The sequence below is a fragment of the Prinia subflava genome, chromosome Z (genome assembly GCF_021018805.1).
Source record: "Prinia subflava isolate CZ2003 ecotype Zambia chromosome Z, Cam_Psub_1.2, whole genome shotgun sequence".
Classification (NCBI taxonomy): domain Eukaryota; kingdom Metazoa; phylum Chordata; class Aves; order Passeriformes; family Cisticolidae; genus Prinia; species Prinia subflava.
The window spans coordinates 97184716-97204972 of NC_086283.1; the positions used below are offsets into that span (position 1 = coordinate 97184716).

The window sequence follows — 20257 nt, forward strand, 5'->3', positions numbered from 1 at the left end:
GTTACTATGGTTTCTCTATTACATAGGCAATTTATACATACCCTATCAAAGCCTGCATCAAGAAGGGGGAGAACAGAAGACTCTTCTTGGTCAGCAGATCTATAAAAAAAATCACAGAACCACAGAATAATTCAGGTTGGAAAACACTGTTAAGACCATCAAGTCCAACCTTTAACCCAGCAGTGCTAAGCCCACCAGTGAACCACTTACCAAGTGCCACATCCACACATCTTTTAAATACCTCCAGGGATGGTGATTCCACTGTCCTAGGCAACCTGTTCTGAAGCTTGCAACTCTTTCAGGGAAGAAATTTTTCCTAATGCCCAATCTAAACCTCTCTTAGCACAACCTGAGGCCATTTCCTCTTGTCAGATCCCTTGCTGCTTGGGAGAAAAGACTGACCCTCACTTGGGTGTACCCTCCTTTTAGGCAGTTGTAGAGAGAAACTAAGTCTCCCCAAGGTTCCTTTTCTCAAGGCTAAACATCCCAGCTCCCTCAGCCACTCCTCACAGGACTTGTGCTCCAGACCCTTCCCCAGCTCTGTTGCCCTTCTCTGGACTTGCTCCAGCACCCCACTTTTGTTTTTGTTGTGAGAGGCCCAGCCGTGGACACAGGGTTTGAGCTGTGGCCTCACCAGAGCCAGCACAGGGGACAATCCCTGCCTGGCCCTGCTGGCCACACCACTGCTGATCCAGGATGCCCTTGGCCTTCTTGGCCCCCTGGGCACTGCTGCCTCATGTTCAGCTGCTGTCACAGCACCCCCAGGTCCTTTCCAGCCCCTCTGCCCCAGCCTGTGGCCCTGCCTGGGGCTGTTGTGAGCCAAGGGCAGGAGCCAGCCCTGGGCCTTGTTGAACCTCACCCCATTGGCCTCAGCCATGATCCAGCGTGTGCAGATCCCTCTGCAGAGCCTGCCTGCCCTCCAGCAGGTCAGCACTGCCACCCAGACCGTGTCACCTCTGAACTAACTGAGGGTGCACAAAATCCCCTCATTCAGATCACTGACAAAGACATTAAACAGGGCTGGTACATTATTTTCCATAAGGGGACACAACACTTGGGGATTACATGGCATGAATCTGACAATCTCTAACCATAATGAACTCAGTGAGAAGAGTTTTTCCTTAAATACATACATAAAATCATACTGTTACAGAAGTTGGTGCTACAATCTTCTATTAAAGGTATTTGCAGCTTTTATACTGCTTGATAGTTATTCCTACAGAAAACTTGACAGATCCTCCAGAGAAATCCTGTATCTCTTTACATACATAGAAGGGGATTACAAAAGAGTATGAAGAAGATAAAAGACTCAGTAATATCCTATGAGAAATAATCTAAAAAATAGTTATTAAGATAAAGGTGAAGCTAAGTTGCAAAATCCTGTTTAGCAGCAAATTTAGTTGATTTTCAAATCTTGGTAGTAATAGTACTCCTGCCACTCTATTTCCTAATATTTTGATTTAGGAAATGAATAAAAATGGCAAAGGATTCAGTAATGTGTAGGAGTTCTAACAAGGGTATTTGAAGATATTTGATAAAAATATATTTAAGTCAGTAAGAATTCTTCCTAAAGGCTTGGGTTATGAATTACTGAATAAGGTTTTAAGGACAACATCAACAGGACTGAAGTTTGCCCCAGCTCAATAAACAATTATTTGTTTTTTATCTAGTTATGTCCTTTAGAAATTAATATACCTTTCTGGTTTGGATTTGTATTTTCTTTTTCTCTTAGAGAAAACTCGTATCTGTCTAACTTTCTTACTATTCAACTCATCGTGAAGGCAACAGAGATAATATTTGTTGGCACTAAAGGAAAGTTATCAAACACTCAAATAAAATATCAAACACCAGTAGCTCATTTCAGGTGAAAAATATTACATTTATTCTGTAAGACTTGCTAGTAAGATATTTTCTGTTATTAAATAACTGTTAAAAATTAAATAACTGCTCTTATAATGTAAAATAAAAGTCTTTCACAAGCCGATAATACTTACGTGCGTGGAACCACAGCAAGTATTACAGTATGCTCTGACAGCTCTGTGGCACGAATAGACCTGAGGAGACAAAAATTTCTCAGTTATACTGAATGCTTTCTCAGTATTGCTCTGACTACCTTCACTGAAAATATAAATATATAAAATGTAAATGGAAGTCATGACTGAAAGACACCACTGAGGCTAGACAATATGATAGTGCACTGCCAAACCTAACTATTCCCATTTAGACAAACCATTTTCATTTTGCCACCAGATTTCTCATTTTGCTCTATGCAGGTAAGAAGTCAAAATCTCCAAAACCACAAACATCAGCTTTTCAGACCCACTCTTATGACCTAGCAAAGGCTTCCCCTATGTACTCAGCTTATCTGGGGCAGACTGCCCTGAATGCGTGAGTTGAGAAAGGTCAGTCCATGCAAAACATTTTCAATGCCCTTGGCTAATTTAAACAAGAATCTCTACCCCCTCTCATCTTTACCACTGTCATTCTAGACATTGCAAAATCTTGTTTAGAGGGTGGGAAGTGCTTTCAAGGCATGAAAGTAAGAAAAGTGGGCATAGCAAATTACGAAAGACTACAGTTTATCAAATACTGAATAAACAAAATTTTACCATATTGCATGTTATTGAGAAACCAAAAAAAGATATGACCAGCTATCAGAAGAACACTCTGTGTTTTACTGGCTGATGATAAGTTTTTTTCACCCATATCACACTGTTCTGAATAAGCAATCTTTATGACTATCTGTTGGTCTTTTAGAAGGACCTAGACCAGCACCAGTGTTTGAACATTAAAATGCCCCTTGTCAAAAACATGGCAAATTTCAGCTCCTGGCAGACTGGAAGCACTGTATGGTGCAAAATGTATGCTTCAGCTGAAACAGTGTATTTTAGCAAAGGATCCCAATACTAAGCACTTGTAATCTTAAAGCAGCTTAAACACAACCATGTGGACCAGAAGAATGATGCAAACTTTTGCAAAGAACTGGCAGTACCTGACCTTGTGGACAAACAAACACATTCCTTTGAAGTCTGCAGCTTCAGATTTTGCTGCAGCAGTAGGGAAAGAAGCAGCACCCACAGCAGGGAATAGTTTCACAACAGCTTTGCTTATGGTTTGATAGAAGCCCATGACCTAGAGGTAACTATACAATTCAGCTTTGGCATAATGTAGTTTTCATATTGTTATACTCTTACAGATGTATGCAAACCTCCTGGCCTCAGTCCCCAAACTTCCATTTTATTACAATTTTAGGTGTTCATTTTTCGTTTGTTGTTTTTATCTTCTTTCCCCCCTCTATTTTTTTGGTTTAAAATTAGGCAGTTTGGTTTCATACAACGTGTTCTGAAGCTTAAGAGAAACATAAGGTGCTTTAGGTTACCTGCAGATATCTTCTGCATCAAAATATTTGGAGTTCCTGTGATCTATAACAATTATTTCTTGATGCTTATCCAGGAAACATTCAAGTGCTGACTCCAGAGTCCAGGCAACATTGCACCTGTATCCTGCCCTGTCACAAGCCCACCAGAAACCATTGCTTTGGTTGTCTTCTTTAGCAAAGATCAGCAAAACCTGCAGGAGATGGAAAACAGCAGCACCATATTAAAATAAAGTAGTCCTCTGCATGGAGCAAGTCTTAACAGACAGTTCTGCCCTTTGGAAGATTGACTCTGCTTTGAAAGTGGGAAGCTTGAACCACAGGCTGTAAAACAACCAATGCAAAGTAGTACACCTTTCTTAATGGATACAGTGGTCATCAACAGACAATCAATAGTTAATTGTTTTAAGCAAGGAGTGGTGTTTAGGACAAAACCAGCTTGCCACATGATGCCTTTTTCCTAGCTCCTGTTCCAATTCAATCAGTAACCAGCCAGAGTGTTCAAACATCATTGCCACTGTCATCAGGCCATACCAACTACACACACTTTTGATTGCAATGATCTGTCTGAAATGCAACTGCCTTAATTATCACTTACTGTCCCTGAAGACATAGGCAAAAAATTAACACATTTTTATTTGTTCTTTCTTCTTTAATCACAAAAAATGGCATTAATCTCTATTATTTCAAAGCTGAAAAGAACAACATGCAAGCAGGTATGCACAGGAGGAAAAATATTCAAGTGTGTGGATTTTTTACCCAATAAATTGTACCAAACTGCCACTAAGCATATAAAGTAGTTTATATAATTTCAACTAAACACTTAGGGAACTACTCACACAAGATCAGGTAGGAAGTGTACTGAGCTGCCACTCTAAAGATCAAGGAAATGCTGTAGGAAGCCTGTTTGCAAACTAACACAGAGAATAGAAGCTGAAAACAGCTGTATTTCTGTGCCTCTTATGTAAAAGGAAGTGTTCTTCAGAGAGAATAATCTTTTCCATCCTTGCTCCATAATGCACAGTTTATCAGAGTCCAATTTATTCATCCAAGTCATGCAGACATTCCCTATTACAGTTGCACATATTTACCATAGCGACTGCTAACTAACCATGCTACCCCATGTGTCAGATGAAGAAAAGGGCTAATTTAGTACAAATGTGCTGTGAAAAAGAAGGCCTCAAAAAGCCAAAAGTTTATCCACAGCTATTAAGATTGCACAAAAAGTCAGCAGCCAGAGACTAGTCATGTATAAAGCAAAATCCTGTTCATTTCACAAATAAAAGTCACCTCCTGACTTCACTGAAGAAACCTGTTCAAGAAAAATATGCAAAATTTTGCTCCAAATGCCTATAGGTAAGCTTTATCCACTTTGCTTTGTGCAGCTGTGGTGTCAGCACATGAATTTCAACACCAACAGTCTAGAAGCTAGAAAACGTGACAATAGCTTTCCTCTTATCTTTAGCTGTCTGGATTGTTGAATTCTAAACAATAAAGAAATCAATCATTGTTACTTCGACAGAACAACCATTCAGAGTTTCATTAAACAACAGAAAAAAATTATATGCTCAGAATTTCTGTAAACATTAAGAAGGTATAATCTTCAATGTATTACAATTTTTTTGATTAGAGTTATCAATAAGCAGATTTGGTTTACTGACACTTAACATCCAAGGTAACTGTTGTCTCTCTTCCTAATCCCTGGGGTTTTTTTCCCAGCCATCAAAGTGCTGGAAAGCAGTGACATGACCAAGCTGCAGATTTCCTGATTCCTCAGTGAAGTCCCTGATACAATCTTCTGTTTGGTTCCAAGTGCCATTAGTTTTACTTTGTTCCTAGTTTGAAACATTACAGGGAAAGAAAATTTGAGGGGGGCGGGAGTGGCGCGTTTTCCGATATTTTCCTTCTCTCAGCACTCCCAGTTTGGAAATAAAGGATGGCAAAATGCAATAATTTACCAGTTGTAAAATAATGGAGCTTATTTAATTAAACCATCCAGTCTCTCACTGGTAGCTAATTACCAGTGCACAAATCCTTCTGAGAATATTAACTTTAAAAGTTGTTTTAAAGTATTATACTATGCTTTCTCATTAACATTTGTAAGGAGCTTAGTAGAAATAGTCAAAACATAAGGTGGTGTGTAATTAGAAGTATATTGTACTATATGTAATGTAGCTAGTAGTACATTTGTATGTATGTAATACAACTAAAAGTATATTTGAACAATGCTGTCAAAGTCAAGGCAAAAATATAACAATCCATATAAACAATACCAACAAGGAAGTGCTTAAATTCAATCTATGTTCCTTGGCAAAAAACTTCATGTAGTTATTTTTTTGCTGCAGGATTTGCCAATGTTACCGTAACCAGATAATTTCACTCAGTGTTGCCCCAGTTTAGAGAACCATGGACTTCCTCTGTAGGGACCTTTCAAATTTTGGTGATGTACTGAAATTTTTACACTCTTTTGAAGTATTTGTTTCACACAACAATTGCACATCTTATTCCCAGTTTATTATACAACTACAGGAAAAGGACAGAACTTTGTTTTAAAGAGTTTGAAATACACGAAACATCAGCTGAGGATAAACAGGCTACCAGAAGGAAAAAGAAAATTACAGCAACTTAAGAAGTTTCTCAATTATTCTCAAATTATCATATCCCAGCAAGAGACTTTAAAGGTGGAAAAGACACAGTATCTCTGAATAAAGTTACAGAGGGGCTCGTGTGATACTGGTGTGAGGGAACAGTGAAATGCTGTGCATCATCGTGCTTAATTTGCAGCTCATTAGGGAAGATCACAGTGTCAATGCTGTGAAAGAGATGATGACAAATAAATGTCCTAAAAGGTGAGAAAATGCAGCATTTGAATAGGAACACACTCAAACATTTATGAGAAAACATTTCTGCAAGAGGATCCAACACCTTTTTCATGCGCACTTATTGTTTATAAAAACCACCCATCTCCCAAAAGCACATTTTCCTGTACTTTCAGCATGGTCATTTCTGAAATCAAACCACTCCTGTTTACAAGCCCTGGTACAAAGTTGAGGAAATTAGGCAAGTTCTATATGGGACGTTTGGAGGGTTGGAGCTGGCTGTTTTGCTTTGGACTCTTCCCTTTGCCTCTTAAGGCCAGGAGCACCTGGGTCACAATTCTGTACAAACTAAACCAGATTTTTACTCTGACATAGATGGTCATGAAGTCCAGTGGGGAATCTATTAAATGGTTTATGGCAAGTCAAGTGAGGTTATTTCTCAAACAAAAAAGTATGTGCCATTTTGAGGCTGGCACAGATGTCCCATAACAGCATTACCCACACCAGAATAAAAAGAACTTCACCAAGAAAAGCCCCAGTGGCAATTGTTTTAACAAATGGAACTTCTCAGACAACTGTAAACATGATTAATCAACCACAAATAGACATTTAAAATGTGATATTCAGTAGCTATTTGCACTGCACAGAGAAACATATAATTGTACTGTCAAGATGGAATAAAAGATTAGCACACGTTTTTAAAATGTGTGGATGTGTGCATTACTTGCCAAATTATTTGAGGTAATGTGGCTTGTTCCACAGATAAACAAGGTGGGTTTACATAAAGTGTTTTACTCAACTGTAAATAAGTCAATGTATGGCAGCATCTTTAAGGAAATTTTTTCAGTTAATGATTTTATTTAATAATTTCTGCTTAAGACAGACTCTTTTCTTACATAGATTCTCACTTGTGAAATGTAAGGACAAAATAACACTCTCATCTGAAAGGACACCAAGAAGAATGTCAGTTTTTAAAAACAACAAAAATCCAGCTCTCCCTTGGGCAAATCCAATTTTTAAAAAGCACTGAGACTATTTGTTGTTAAATATCTGCTTGATAATCTTTCTGAAGATGAACATGATATAAAAACATTTTTCTGTGAAAAGTTCCAAACTTCTGTGTTGAAATTCCCTGCAAAACCAAAGACTGTTCTACTGCTTAAGCCACTACTCCACAGTCTTATTACAATATAAAAAAGTAATTTCATCAGATTGGGTCATCATTAAGACTGAATGTAAAGATGTAGAAATGTAAGGCTTGATGATGCTTTTCTTCCACATGCAGGTTTTTCCCAGAAAGGGTGACTGGTGACTAAACATCGCTGTATTTTACAGAATTAACAGACACATAAATTAATTCAGATGAATTATGTATCACCAAAACAATGTTAAAGGCTAAAATTATTTAATTTCCCAGAATCTGAGAGTTCCAACATCCACTATAAGCTGAAAAAAATAACACTTGGATCTGAAACTGTCACAGGAACAAGATGTACAGAAAAAGAAGCATGTATGGATTAAGAGTTGTTGCTCCTTAGCTGAAGTTGAATCTGTCTTGTTGGAGGTCTGTGATTTCTTGGATTGGTGGTCTGTAAAACACAGTTCTCTGTCCTGTTACAGTTCTCTATCTTGTTGTGCAAAACCCAACAAAACTGAACATACACCTAAATTTCATGAAGCTCTCAGCTTTGGTACATCAAAGCTGAACAGTTTTTAATATCCATAGAGGCAGCTCTTTCTGTGGTTGATGAACATGCACACACACTCCTACTGGCAGGACAAATACAAGGAATCAGGGGATGTAAGTGGAAATCTAAAGGTCTTATTCACCACGTTAATTTACTTGTAGATCTCTTCTCAAGCAATCAGATACACAAAACATACACTATCCATCTCACAGTCCTTGTACAAGAGAAATTAAAGTATTATACTTAACTGTAGAGGTTGAACCTTAACTTCTTCACCTATTAACACTGAATTGGCTCTCAGGGAAACTGAAGGAGCATCTTACCTGAATTGGGTATTGTGTCAGTCTCATGGGCCCAACTTGTACTTCTGCAGTTGAAGCCTGCTAAAGAAAAGAAATACAGGTTGTTTTTTTTTTCTCAGTCTGGTTCTTAAGAAGACATCATTTTACATACAAGAATTAAAGATCAAACAGAACCACGAAAGATGTTAAAAGGCACACTGGCATATGAGTAGCAGCCTTAATTTAGTTGCTTTGAAGTGCATCTTACATGACCATCTTTACCAAATTCCAATTTTTCTTTTACTTGCCTGTAAGATAAACATGGTAGGGCTTTAAACAAGGAAGCAAGAAACACACACTTCCTTTCCCCTCTTTCCCCAACAGAGTGCCTATTTTACACAGAAGGACTTGTTTTTGCTGGAGACTACAGAAAGCTATTTATCTCTGGCCAAAATTTATGCATTTGAATGCAATACAGAACTTTTATTAAAGGTCTTGTGACATATCCTAAATAATAATGTTTTAATGGGATTGATAAGGAAAGAAGTGACTTTTCAGAAAAGGGAACTGGTTTGGGTTGCCGATTTAAAGTTGTTTTCCAGGACCATGGCCTTCAATTTTCAGGTAAAAAAAAAAAATCACTACTGTGTGAGCCATGACATTTTCAGAAGACATGAGAGCACATCATAATTTAAACCTGCTGCAGGAAAGCCAGTACATGTGGGCTGTGGCTGCTTTGTTTGTTATACTTCTTAGGAACTGGACTATGTTAATACTTTCTGTGTCTTGACACATTTCAGTACACTTCTCCTGTGCACTACTGATTTGTTTCACTTCAGATCATTAGCTACAGGAGGTTGTTAAGCAACAGAACAATACATATGTCCTCACACAGGTGCATGTACTTAATGAGAAGAGTCTTTAAACCCTTAAAATGTTCACGCATAAGGAGAATTAGTTGCAAGTTACCCATCTCCAAAAAGGCAGATTCTTTGCCCTCCTGGTTACCAGTTACCCCAGGTGCCCCAGGTGTAGGTGGGTTAAAGCAGTCACCCTGCAAGACATGTAATCTGACTAAAGCCCTAATTGTAGGCAGATTCCCAAGGCTGTTCCCTGGCACATGGGAATGCTGGAGCCTTATTTTTGTGGCATTTTTCCTCTGCGGTGCTCATTAGTTCTAGCCTTTCTTACAGGCAACACTTAATCCTTAAAAAAATGTATTTTTCAAAGGAATGTGTATAAACATCTAAAAGAGATAAAGTTCCCGATATTCTACCCTTTTCTTTAGAGAACACAATGCTGTGTTAAGCATTAACTGTGTGTGAGACAGTGGCATTATGTATAGCTACAATTGACACGTTGGACTTTCATGCACCACTGCACATCGATTCTTCTCGACCCAACAACGTACGTCAGAGGGTGGTAACGGGCACTACTCCAAAAGATTAAACTACAAAGCCTGCCACTGTTTTCCAAAGCAAAAACTGCCCCCAATATAAGTGTAGTTAACCTCTCCTTTTCTCAAGAAAAGCTTCGCTTCCCACTTGAGCTCCTGCTGTAGCAGGATGAAGTTTAGTGCCAGTGAGTGTATCTGAACAGAAATGGAAGTTTGCATCCATCATCAAACATGAGTTAAGGGTAAGTGAAAGAAACAGTTCTCTGAAAGCTCACAAGTCCTCCTCCCCCCAGCCAAAAGACAAAAACAGCGCATTCACACTCGAATGGTACTCAGTAGGAAACTCTTAAATAAATCTTTAATAATCATACACTTTGAGTAAAAGAAATCAAAGTAATCTCATTAGATAAATCTGTAAGACTACACAACAGACTTCAGTCAGTCTCAAAGGAAAAGCATATTTTTTGACAATACATAGCTCAAACTGTCACAGATTGAGAGCATGAGATTCTCCAACAAAAGAAGAATACAGACACATCCATGTGTATTTGGACACAGATATTTATTTTATTATCGATTTAATAATGCCAGGAAAATATCAGGGAACTCACATTGTAAATTAATGCCTTCCACTTTCTACCACTCCAGAAGACATCCAGCATTAGTCACTCTGTATTGTCAAAAATGGAATAACTGTGTCCAAGACATAGATCAATGCAGTCAAGTCTATCAAGTCCTTTACAGAGATTACTTTATAGATTAGCCACTTTTCTTATCCTGTTTATTTTAAAACAACAGCAACAAAATCTACTCACTCAGACTCTGACTCAGAGTTTTTCTCCCAGCTGTTTCTGTGTCAGCCTCATGAATAGAAAACACTAAACAGAAGGACAAAAAATTCAGGGTCTTTCTTCCTCCCTTCCTTCCAGATTCAGGGTGCTCCTGCCTTTGCTAACAGCAGGAAGGCTAGGTGAAAATTAGAAAATTTGAGACCCCTGATGTAGCTGAAAGTGTCCCTGTCCTGCTCAGTGCAGACATGATGGGGTCAGAACCACAGAGGGAGGCAAAACAGATGCTGTTATACCTGAAAGATTGCTATGTGCAGTCTTTAAGTTCCTAAAATGCTCAACTTCATTACTTATACAATGCACAGAAACTGATGGAACTGTCAAATTAAGACTGGCAATGAGCCTGAGTACGGGAAAGATAAATAAACCTTCTCATTAGATACAGAAAAAACTATGTCTGACATCCTCCTTTCTGGTAATAAAGTTCTGAGTGTTGTTTTACAACCTGAATCAGACCCTTGGATTTATATGCCCAAACTGCTGTGGATATAAGTGACTGACTCACTTTTCTCTGTCAAAACTCAGCTAAAGGAGGCAGCAAAAATAATGACGTGTGCCTGGCCTTCACAAATGTCCTACAGATCTCTCCCTCGCCTGAGGGAACTAATTCCACATCTCCTGAACTCCCAGAAGAATATCACCATGTGGACATTGCCTATTAGTGATACCACTACCATACCTCTGTCCATTTCCTCACTTAAGTGAATATCACATTGCTGATGATTTCCAATTTAAATAAAGCTCTCATTATTTGACTGACTGCCAGGAAGGACTGCTAATAGATCTGCAACCTAAATCAATTAGTGTAGTAGCCATAATAGACTTTTCTGGTAAAACATGCAGAGACAAGCCTGATTCCAAAGAGGCCGGTGAGAAAATACCCAATTTCAGTGAGCAGAGGAGCAGACACTGTGTTGACAGCAAAGAAATAACCACCTAGAAATAATAAAAGCTTAAAACAGTGAAAAAACGTTTATTTTAACATTTTTTAACTGCCCAATATCATTTCAGTATCATTGTAATCTCCTAAGCAATCTCCACAGGAATCAGCTAAGGAACAAATAATTAGACAAAGTCAATAGCACTTTCTTTGCTCTTATGCTTTTGTGCAAATCAGTGATCACCAATTACCTTACTATCATAGCAGTGCCATTAAGCAAAATGCACTTACTACTTCATTGAATTTTCACCTTTCTAAATCACCACTACAAAAGTCTTTATCCCATTATGCCTGCAGACTTACAGCCCTTGCAGTTTATGAATCATCAATAATTACCAACACGCCACTGTAATTAGCGTTGACTAATTAGTACAGCAAAATCTTCTCGCATAATTCTGTGCTGCTTCAGAGCAACAATAGCAGATAGAGACAACCAAGCAGTGAAACAAAGGTGTTGGTGAATTCAGCCTCCTGAAAAGGCTCAGGGTGGATGTGCCAGTTGAGAACACACAGATGCTAAAGGTCCCTTTGGATACCCTTTTGCCCTGAGGGCTCCCTGCCCTCTTCCCTTTCCCTTTCCCCTTCCCTAGTGCATCCCTTCGTTCGGCTTTGTAGTGTTTTCAGACCCCTGCCCCTTTGGTTTTGCAAGCAGGTAACAGGAATCTCCTTTTGCCCCAGCTTTCACCTCAGCCTTGTGTTCCCCTGGCCACATCTCTGCATCTTTGCCAGGGCTCTTTTGCACTTCCCTCCAGCTCAGTTTCCTCTATCCACTCTGCTGGTGAAGACTGACACTTCAGCCTGTTCTTTGGCTATTACAATTTCCCTGTTTCATTGTACCACTATTTTCTTTTCTTTTCTTTTCTTTTCTTTTCTTTTCTTTTCTTTTCTTTTCTTTTCTTTTCTTTTCTTTTCTTTTCTTTTCTTTTCTTTTCTTTTCTTTTCTTTTCTTTTCTTTTCTTTTCTTTTCTTTTCTTTTCTCTTCTTTTCTTTTCTTTTCTTTTCTCTTCTCTTCTCTTCTCTTCTCTTCTCTTCTCTTCTCTTCTCTTCTCTTCTCTTCTCTTCTCTTCTCTTCTCTTCTCTTCTCTTCTCTTCTCTTCTCTTCTCTCTTCTCTTCTCTTCTCTTCTCTTCTCTTCTCTTCTCTTCTCTTCTCTTCTCTCTTTTCTTTTCTTTTCTTTTCTTTTCTTTTCTTTTCTTTTCTTTTCTTTTCTTTTCTTTTCTTTTCTTTTCTTTTCTTTTCTTTTCTTTTCTTTTCTTTTCTTTTCTTTTCTTTTCTTTTCTTTTCTTTTCTTTTCTTTTCTTTTCTTTTCTTTTCTTTTCTTTTCTTTCCTTTTCTTTTCTTTCCTTTTCTTTTCTTTCCTTTTCTTTTCTTTCCTTTTCTTTTCTTTCCTTTTCTTTTCTTTTCTTTCCTTTTCTTTTCTTTCCTTTTCTTTTCTTTCCTTTTCTTTTCTTTCCTTTTCTTTTCTTTTCTTTCCTTTTCTTTTCTTTCTTTCTTTTTTCTTTTTTTTTTCCTGGCCAAACTGCAGTCCACAACCGTGGACTAACTGCCTTTAGTCTTGCCTGAATTCCCTCATGAGGCACAGGGCCAAGAGCTGTTGTCCAACACCCTTGGCCTGGAGCTGGTGTCCTGCACTTCTGCCTGCTGCAGCACTCCAGACAAGGTGTCCAGCTCCCCTTCCACTGCTCAGCAAAGCTACACTCCTCTGTTCTTCTCCCCTTTTCCTTTGACTTGCCTTCCTTAGTAGAACTATATCACAATCTTTCTCCTCTTTCAGTTTTTTTATCGCTTCTGTTCCATTCAAATCCGATCCACGTGCACTTTTGTATAGTTTAACACTCCACCTCTCTTTCTCTGGAGTCTCCCCCTCATTCATTCTTTGTCAGGTTCAACTGTTACAAGGGTGCATCCCTTGGCCTGTTTAGCAATTTGTGTTTATAAAGAAGGGGCAGATTTATGGGAGGAAACTGAAGAGCTCTTTTCACCTCTGAGTCAAAAAGCCCCTAAATTATAATTTGACAAGGCCTGGGAGGCTAAGTAGGATGATTCACTCCTACAGTACATACTAATACTGCTGGAGACCTGGTCCTGAGCAAGATGGCTTTTGGTCTGACCTCCCCAGCTATTCCAGACACCATCTTTCCCTACCTCACTCATTTATTTGACTGACTGCCTCTTTATCCTCTCCACCCACCAGTACAGCTACTGTCCCAGCAACTTCAGCAACTCTCTCTCAGGCAGGACTGCCCTCTGCCACCTTGTCAAATTGTTGGGTGTTGTACTCACTGTTCTTATTTTTTTTTTTCCTGTCGAATTCTCCCTGCTGTGGGTTTCCAATTGACTTTTACATCTGCTTCCTGGGTTGCTCGAGTCCTTCGTTTTCCTCGCCCCCACTAGAGGGCTGCAGCTCCCTCTGCTCCACCAGCTGCCCCCTCCTGCCGGCCCAATGCCACTCGGAGTCCAGAGGAGCATTACACAGTCGATAGCTCAGTTCCGAGGAGTCAATGCAAGGTCATGCTATTTTATTTTCCGAAAACAATGATCAAACACGCATACTACTTAGAAGAAATAAAGTTTTATTTATTTAAAGCCACTGCAGTCTCTGCTGGCACTCCTGACAGAAAGCTGACCCGTGACATGCAAAGGTAAAAAATGTGCACATGCATTAGGAAGTGGTGGCCTGTTAACAAACGTGTGACAAAACATACTGAGGCATGAGCACGAAAATACTGCATCCACAGGCAACACAGGGGGCCCCAAATCCACAAGACCTGTAGATTTGGCAGGCTCTGGGTGTATCTCAAGGATAGTGTTCACCAACCTGCATCTGGTTCTTTTGCCTCTCAGAAGCAAACAGAATTGAGCTGAAGCCATATCAACACCCCCAGTTAAAGCTATGTCACTGCACACAAGACAATTAGAAGTTTACAAGGGAGCAGAACTAAATCAAGAGGAAGAAGAGCCCTTCCTTCCATGACTACTTTCACCCCTGGGTAATGAAATCCAGTCTGGGTTGTGTACTCTCACCCATGACCTTTGAGCTCCTTTTCTGTGACCTCTGTCTGATAAAAAACATTAAGCCCTAACTTTCTTTCCCACCTCCTTCTTCCCCACAACCTTGCCTTTATCTTGTGGGATAGCACTCATTTGGCAGTGAGGCGTTTGAGACCAAGCATGGCTAGGCACAGAATAAATAACTTATCATATCCACCAGCCCAGAGCAGTCCCTGCACTTCTTCTGTGCTCAATACCAGCCTGACTGGGTTCCTCAGGGAACCTGCCATAGAGATACCTCTGGCTGCACACTCCACATGTTCTTCACCATGAGCTGTGTGCCAAGACTTCGTGTCTTGGTAGAGATAAGATGATTATGACAGAATCACAGAATCACCAGGTTGGAAGAGACCTTCAAGATCATTGAGTGGAAAACCCACCTCTAACACCTCAGCTAAACCATGGCAACAGTGCCACATCCAGTCTTTCTTTAAGCCCACCCAGGGATGGTGACTTCACCAGCTCCCTGGGCAGACCATTCCAATACTTTATCACCCTTTCTGTAAAAAACTTTTTGCTAATATGCAACTTCTATTTCCCTTTGCCCTGGTTAAGGCTGTGTCCTCTCGTTCTGTCGGTTGGTGCCTGGAGAAAGAGACCAACCCCACCTGATACAGCCCCTTCCAGGGAGTTGTAGAGAGTGATGAGGTCACCCCTGGGTCTCTTCTTCTCCAGGATAAACACCCCCAGCTCCCTCAGCTGCCCCTCACAGGATTTGTGCACCAAGCCCCTCTCCAGCCTCGGTGCCTCCCCTGGACGCGCTCAAATGTCTCAGTGTCCTTCCTAAACTGAGGGGACACAGCTGGACACAGCACTCAATGTCCTTCCTAAACTGAGGGGACACAGCTGGACACAGCACTCAATGTCCTTCCTAAACTGAGGGGACACAGCTGGACACAGCACTCAATGTCCTTCCTAAACTGAGGGGACACAGCTGGACACAGCACTCAAGGTGTGGCCTCACCATCATGGTACAAGGAAAGAATGACCTCCCTGCTCCTGCTGCCCACACCATTCCTGATCCAAGCCAGGAGCCCTTGGCCTTCCTGGCCCCCAGGGCACTCTGCTGGCTCATGTCCAGCTGCTGTCACAGCACCCCCAGGTCCCTTTGTGCCTGGGCACTGTCCAGCCACACCATCCCCAGCCTAGAGCATTGCAGGGGGTTATTTTGGCCAAAATGCAGGACTTATTAAACTTCATCCCATTGGACTCTTCCCATCCATCCAACTGTTCCAGGTCTCTCTGCAGAGCTCTCCCACCTTCCAGCAGATCAACACACGCTCCCAGCTTAGTGTCATCTGCAAATTTACTGATGGAAGACTCAATGCCCTCATCCATGTCACTAATAAAAAGATTGAGCAGAGCTGGCCCCAGCACAGACCCCTGAGGAACACCCCTGGTGCCACCAGCTGGGTGCAGAACCTTCCCCACCACTCTGTGCCCGGCCATGCAGCCAGTTCCTGACCCAGCACAGAGTGATCCTGTCCCAGCCCTGGGCTGCAGCTTTTCAGGAGTGTGCTGAGGGACACAGGGCCAAAGGCCCTGCTGAAGTGCAGGTACACAACATCCACAGCCTTTCCTGCATCCACCAGGGTCACCTGGTCATAAAAGGAGACCAGGCTGGTCAAACAGGACCTGCCCCTCCCAAACCCGTGCTGGCTGGGGCTGATACCCCTGTCCATCCTGTAAGTGCTGTGTGATGGCACCCAGTACAATCTGTTCCATTCCCTTTCTGGGTACTGGGGTCAGGCTCACTGATCTATAATTACCAGGATCCTTTTTCCCACCCTTTTTGTGAATGGTGTTACACTGGCCAGCTTCCAGTCCTCTGGAACCTCACCAGTGAGCCAGGACTGTTGGTAAATGATGGAGAGTGGCTTTGAAGCTCACCTGCCAGCTCTCATCACCAAGGATGGATCCCATCTGAACCCAGAGATTTATGGATATCCAAAGGGTTCAGCAGTTCTCTGACTGCCTCCTCCTGGATATCAGGGGCCCATTCTGCTCCCTGACACCTCCTACCAGCCCAGGAGGACAGGTGTGCTGAGGACAAACCATCTTCCCTCTAAAGACTGAGGCCAAAGTGGTGTTAAGCACTTCTGCCTTCTCCTCATCTGCAGTTGCTTAGTTCCCTCCTGCATCCAATAGAGAACAAAGGCTGGTCTTACTCTTCCTTTTGCCGTTAATATATTTGTAATAACATTTTTTATTATCCTTTACAAAAGGTGCCAAATTAAGTTCAAACTGAGCTTTGCCCCCCCTAATTTTTTTTCCTTCACGCCCAGCAACCCCCTAAAACACTTCCTGAGAGCCCTGACCCTCCTTCAAAGATGATACACCCTCTCTCTATTCCTAAATTCCTTCGAAACCTTGTGGCCAATCCAGGCTGGACGTTTGCCTTGTCAACCCATCTTTTGGCACACAGGGACAGTCTGTTCCTGTGCCCTCGAGATCTCTGTTTTGAAGCATGCCCATCCTTCCTGGACCCCTTTGTTTTTAAGGGCTGCTTCCCAAGGAACTCTCAAAATAGATCTCTTAAATAGGCAAAGGTCTGCCCTCCAGAAGTCTAATGTAAAAGTCTTAATGATGTGATTTCACCAAGTATTGAGAACCCTATAATCCCATGATCACTGTGCCCTAGATGGCCTCTTGCCACCAGCCCTGCTCTGTTTGCAAACAACAGGTCTAACGTGGTCCCTCCCCACTTCTGGAGACAAGCAGAACTCCTCATAAAAACTTCAAAGTAAGGATCAAATACCTAAAATAGAATTTCTGTGAATTATGCAGTTGGTAACATATTGAATGCCTAAGTTGATTGGGGTGTTTTGTTTTGTTCTCAGAGTCCTTTTCTACAATTCCTTTTGTGCAAAGCTGAAAAGTTCTGTCTCAGAATTAGCTTCAAGAACAGATGCTCAGATGTCTTTCTTCCTTCATTCTCATTTCTCTCTATATGGTATCCCGACTTGTGCTTCAAATAAGAAATTAGAAAATTAGTCAAAACCACAGATCTGTTTCTTCTCTATTTCTCATTCCTTTTTTTCCTGCCTGGAACATAAGTCATCAATTTCTAAGCAACTAGAGTCAGTAGTGATCATATAATCTTGCTGTTTCAATTTAAAATCAGTGGTAAGGGAAGAAAAGCAAACCAGGGGGATACAGGTAAACCTCTGAAAGATATGGGGAAGAGAGGGGGAAACAAAAGGCAGTTAGTACCAACAGGTCACAAGTAGCAGATCATCCTAAGGAAAACAACAATTGAGAAAGAACTATCAGTATCAAGTTGATAGAGATTTTAGATAACTTCTTGAACAAGCAAGCTGACACTTGTAAAATAATCCTATGAGGTCTAACATAATAAACATGTATCTGACATAAAATGATAACTGAAGAAAGAATATTATTTTTTACATTCTGTTCACAGTTTGGAAGCAGCTTCCTTGTGAATACATTATCATAATAGAACAACAGAACAAACAAGCAGGAAAGACACCAGTTCAGCCATTACAGTGCTACATTTGGTATACAAACTACCACTGTTGAGCAGTCCTCAATTCTGCTCACAGCAGCAGATACTTTGAGACCTTTCAAGGCTACAAAAGACTCAGACACCCTCAATCCATAGAGGGTAGTCCACATCCCATTTATTCTTACAATTTACAGATTAGGGCTTTCAACAGTATCTGGAAGCAGTCCTGCAGTTTGTATACACAGTTTCTCACCACTCAAATTTTTGTTCTGTGGATTCAAGAATCATGATCTACTATTAAGATCACTACCAAAATTCTGGCTCTTGATGTTAACATAGAACAGATTTGGTGCTCTAGACACAGCTGGTTGAACACATTTGAGTAGGATGCTCCTTAATAAAACCCAAAAAATCTGTAGGGACATTTCTAAACACATTCAAATTTTTTAAAAAACCTGTGAGGAACAATCAAAAACTCGGTCAAATCAACCAATCTCGGTCCACCATCCTGTCTTTGGAAGTGGCCAAAGCAGAGGGAAAACTGGAAAATGCAAAACGAGGGCAAGCACAGAGTGACACTGTCCCTTACACCCCTAACCCTGACATTTATAGCTCATCTTAGCTTATGCTTTCCTGCTCACAAAGCAGCAGGGCATGAAAATGAAGATCATCCCTGTCTCCACCGACCATGTAGGGTGTCTCAAAACTCACAGCACTGCCAAACTTCCTCCTCTTCCCCCAGATATTGAGAACATGAATAAGAAGAAGGGTTTGGTTAATGGCTTGAGATGGTCATGGAAACACCAATGCATAAAGAATCACAAAACTTTTGGCTTGAAGGGAGCCCTGAAGTCCATGTAGTCCCTCCAAGTGGTGCTATTGCAATACCTGATCACTTCAGCCACAGCTTTGCCTATCCCTTGCCAGCCTGGCTGCTGCACAGCAATCACATTCCAGCCTCTACTGACAAGAGAGGAATTAAAGCTCATTTATTGGACAAGTGCTTTAATTTCCAAACTGCTGTGTTCTTAGATTTATGGAAAGAAAACCAACTACAGAATGCATCAAGTTTACTTTGAACACTTTTGACTTTATCAACAGAAGTTTCTCTGAAAGTATATTTATTCTGAAAGTATATTTTTTCTGAAAATATAATTTATTATAATAGTTATTTATATTATTTAGTATATTTATTATTTGTTAGCACACAAATTTCACTTCACTAAATATGCATGGCAGGTAAGTTATGTTAATGCCCTCGCAGTGTGAAGAGGTGAAAGGAAAATGAACTTTTCCACACATCTGTCAAAGTGAACAGATTATGTCCAGACTTATGGATCTTGGCATGGAGAGAGTTCTTTCTGTAAATCCACCTGTCATTACTGTCCATTCTCAACTTCGCAGAAGTATGAGTCACACACATTACTGGGGAATCCGATCAAATCCCTTTACCTTGGGGAAAAACACACCAGCTGAGACTGAGCTGTTTCAAAATTACATGCACTGGTGTCTGGGAGAGAGCAAAGTCCAAGACTACAGATACAGAAAGACATAAAAATTAACAGTATTTTCATCTTTGTACGTTGAAGTAGTCAAAAAAGCAACCAATGTGAGGCTAGGAACAAAGATCCAAACAAAACAACTTTATCCTACCATGTAAATTTATGGTGAACCAACACTTTCAATGTTGTACATAAGCTTTTGCTCTCCTTGAGATAGATTAACAAAAAATAAAAAGTAAAGTAACAAGAATAATCATGAAATTTCAAGGTATTTTTGGATAACTAAAAAGACCAGGCTGCTTCTTCTAGGAAGCTCTCTTCCTAAGGAACTGAACAGGTATCTATGAAAGCAGGAGCAGTGTAGAGCAGAATGAAAAATGACTCACCAAGAGTATTCCCAATACAAGAAATCTGATAGAGCAGGCCACTAAGGGGCATTGTTAAAAGTGCAGTTGAACAGAACTTAGCAAAGGTAGGCCCCTGTGCTGCTGCAGAACACATCAGTAGGAACATAACCTCAGCTGACAGGCCCTTCAGTTATAAGTCAAAAGAGGCCTGGGGAGTGATCCTTCTCCATGTGCCCTCTTTTCTCTCTGTTGCCTAAGGCTCCTTACACTTGCCCAAGAGAAGGTAACAGGCAGACAGGTTTATGGTCTATACAGGAGGCCAATTCTTGGGCATGGCTATTAAAATTGATACAAAACCCCCAAGAAATGAGTTTCAATACTCGAAATTTCAGGTAATGTGGTCATAGAAATATGAACAGAAACAGCTAGAACACAATATTGCAGGAGGAAATTAGCTAAATAATCATGATAGTCTTCCATCTCTTCTTGGCATAGGTGTATATTCATAACTCGTGAAGTATACTGCTATTCTACACTCAATTTT

General features: G+C 40.6%; 1 protein-coding gene across 5 annotated transcripts in view; it reads right to left on the bottom strand.

Moving 5' to 3' along the window:
• The window catches only part of PDE8B (phosphodiesterase 8B), an 81670-nt gene that overhangs the window by 33630 nt on the left and 27783 nt on the right, over positions 1-20257 (bottom strand). For 3 of the 5 annotated variants that reach the window (XM_063423385.1, XM_063423384.1, XM_063423382.1), the window contains 4 exons: positions 8207-8266; positions 3380-3570; positions 1995-2054; positions 42-99 (listed from right to left, as the gene is read on the bottom strand). In XM_063423385.1, coding sequence (XP_063279455.1) covers positions 42-99; positions 1995-2054; positions 3380-3570; positions 8207-8266 — 369 coding nt within the window. The remainder of the gene's footprint in view (positions 1-41; positions 100-1994; positions 2055-3379; positions 3571-8206; positions 8267-20257) is intronic. The other 2 variants (XM_063423386.1, XM_063423383.1) reach the window with 1 other exon arrangement.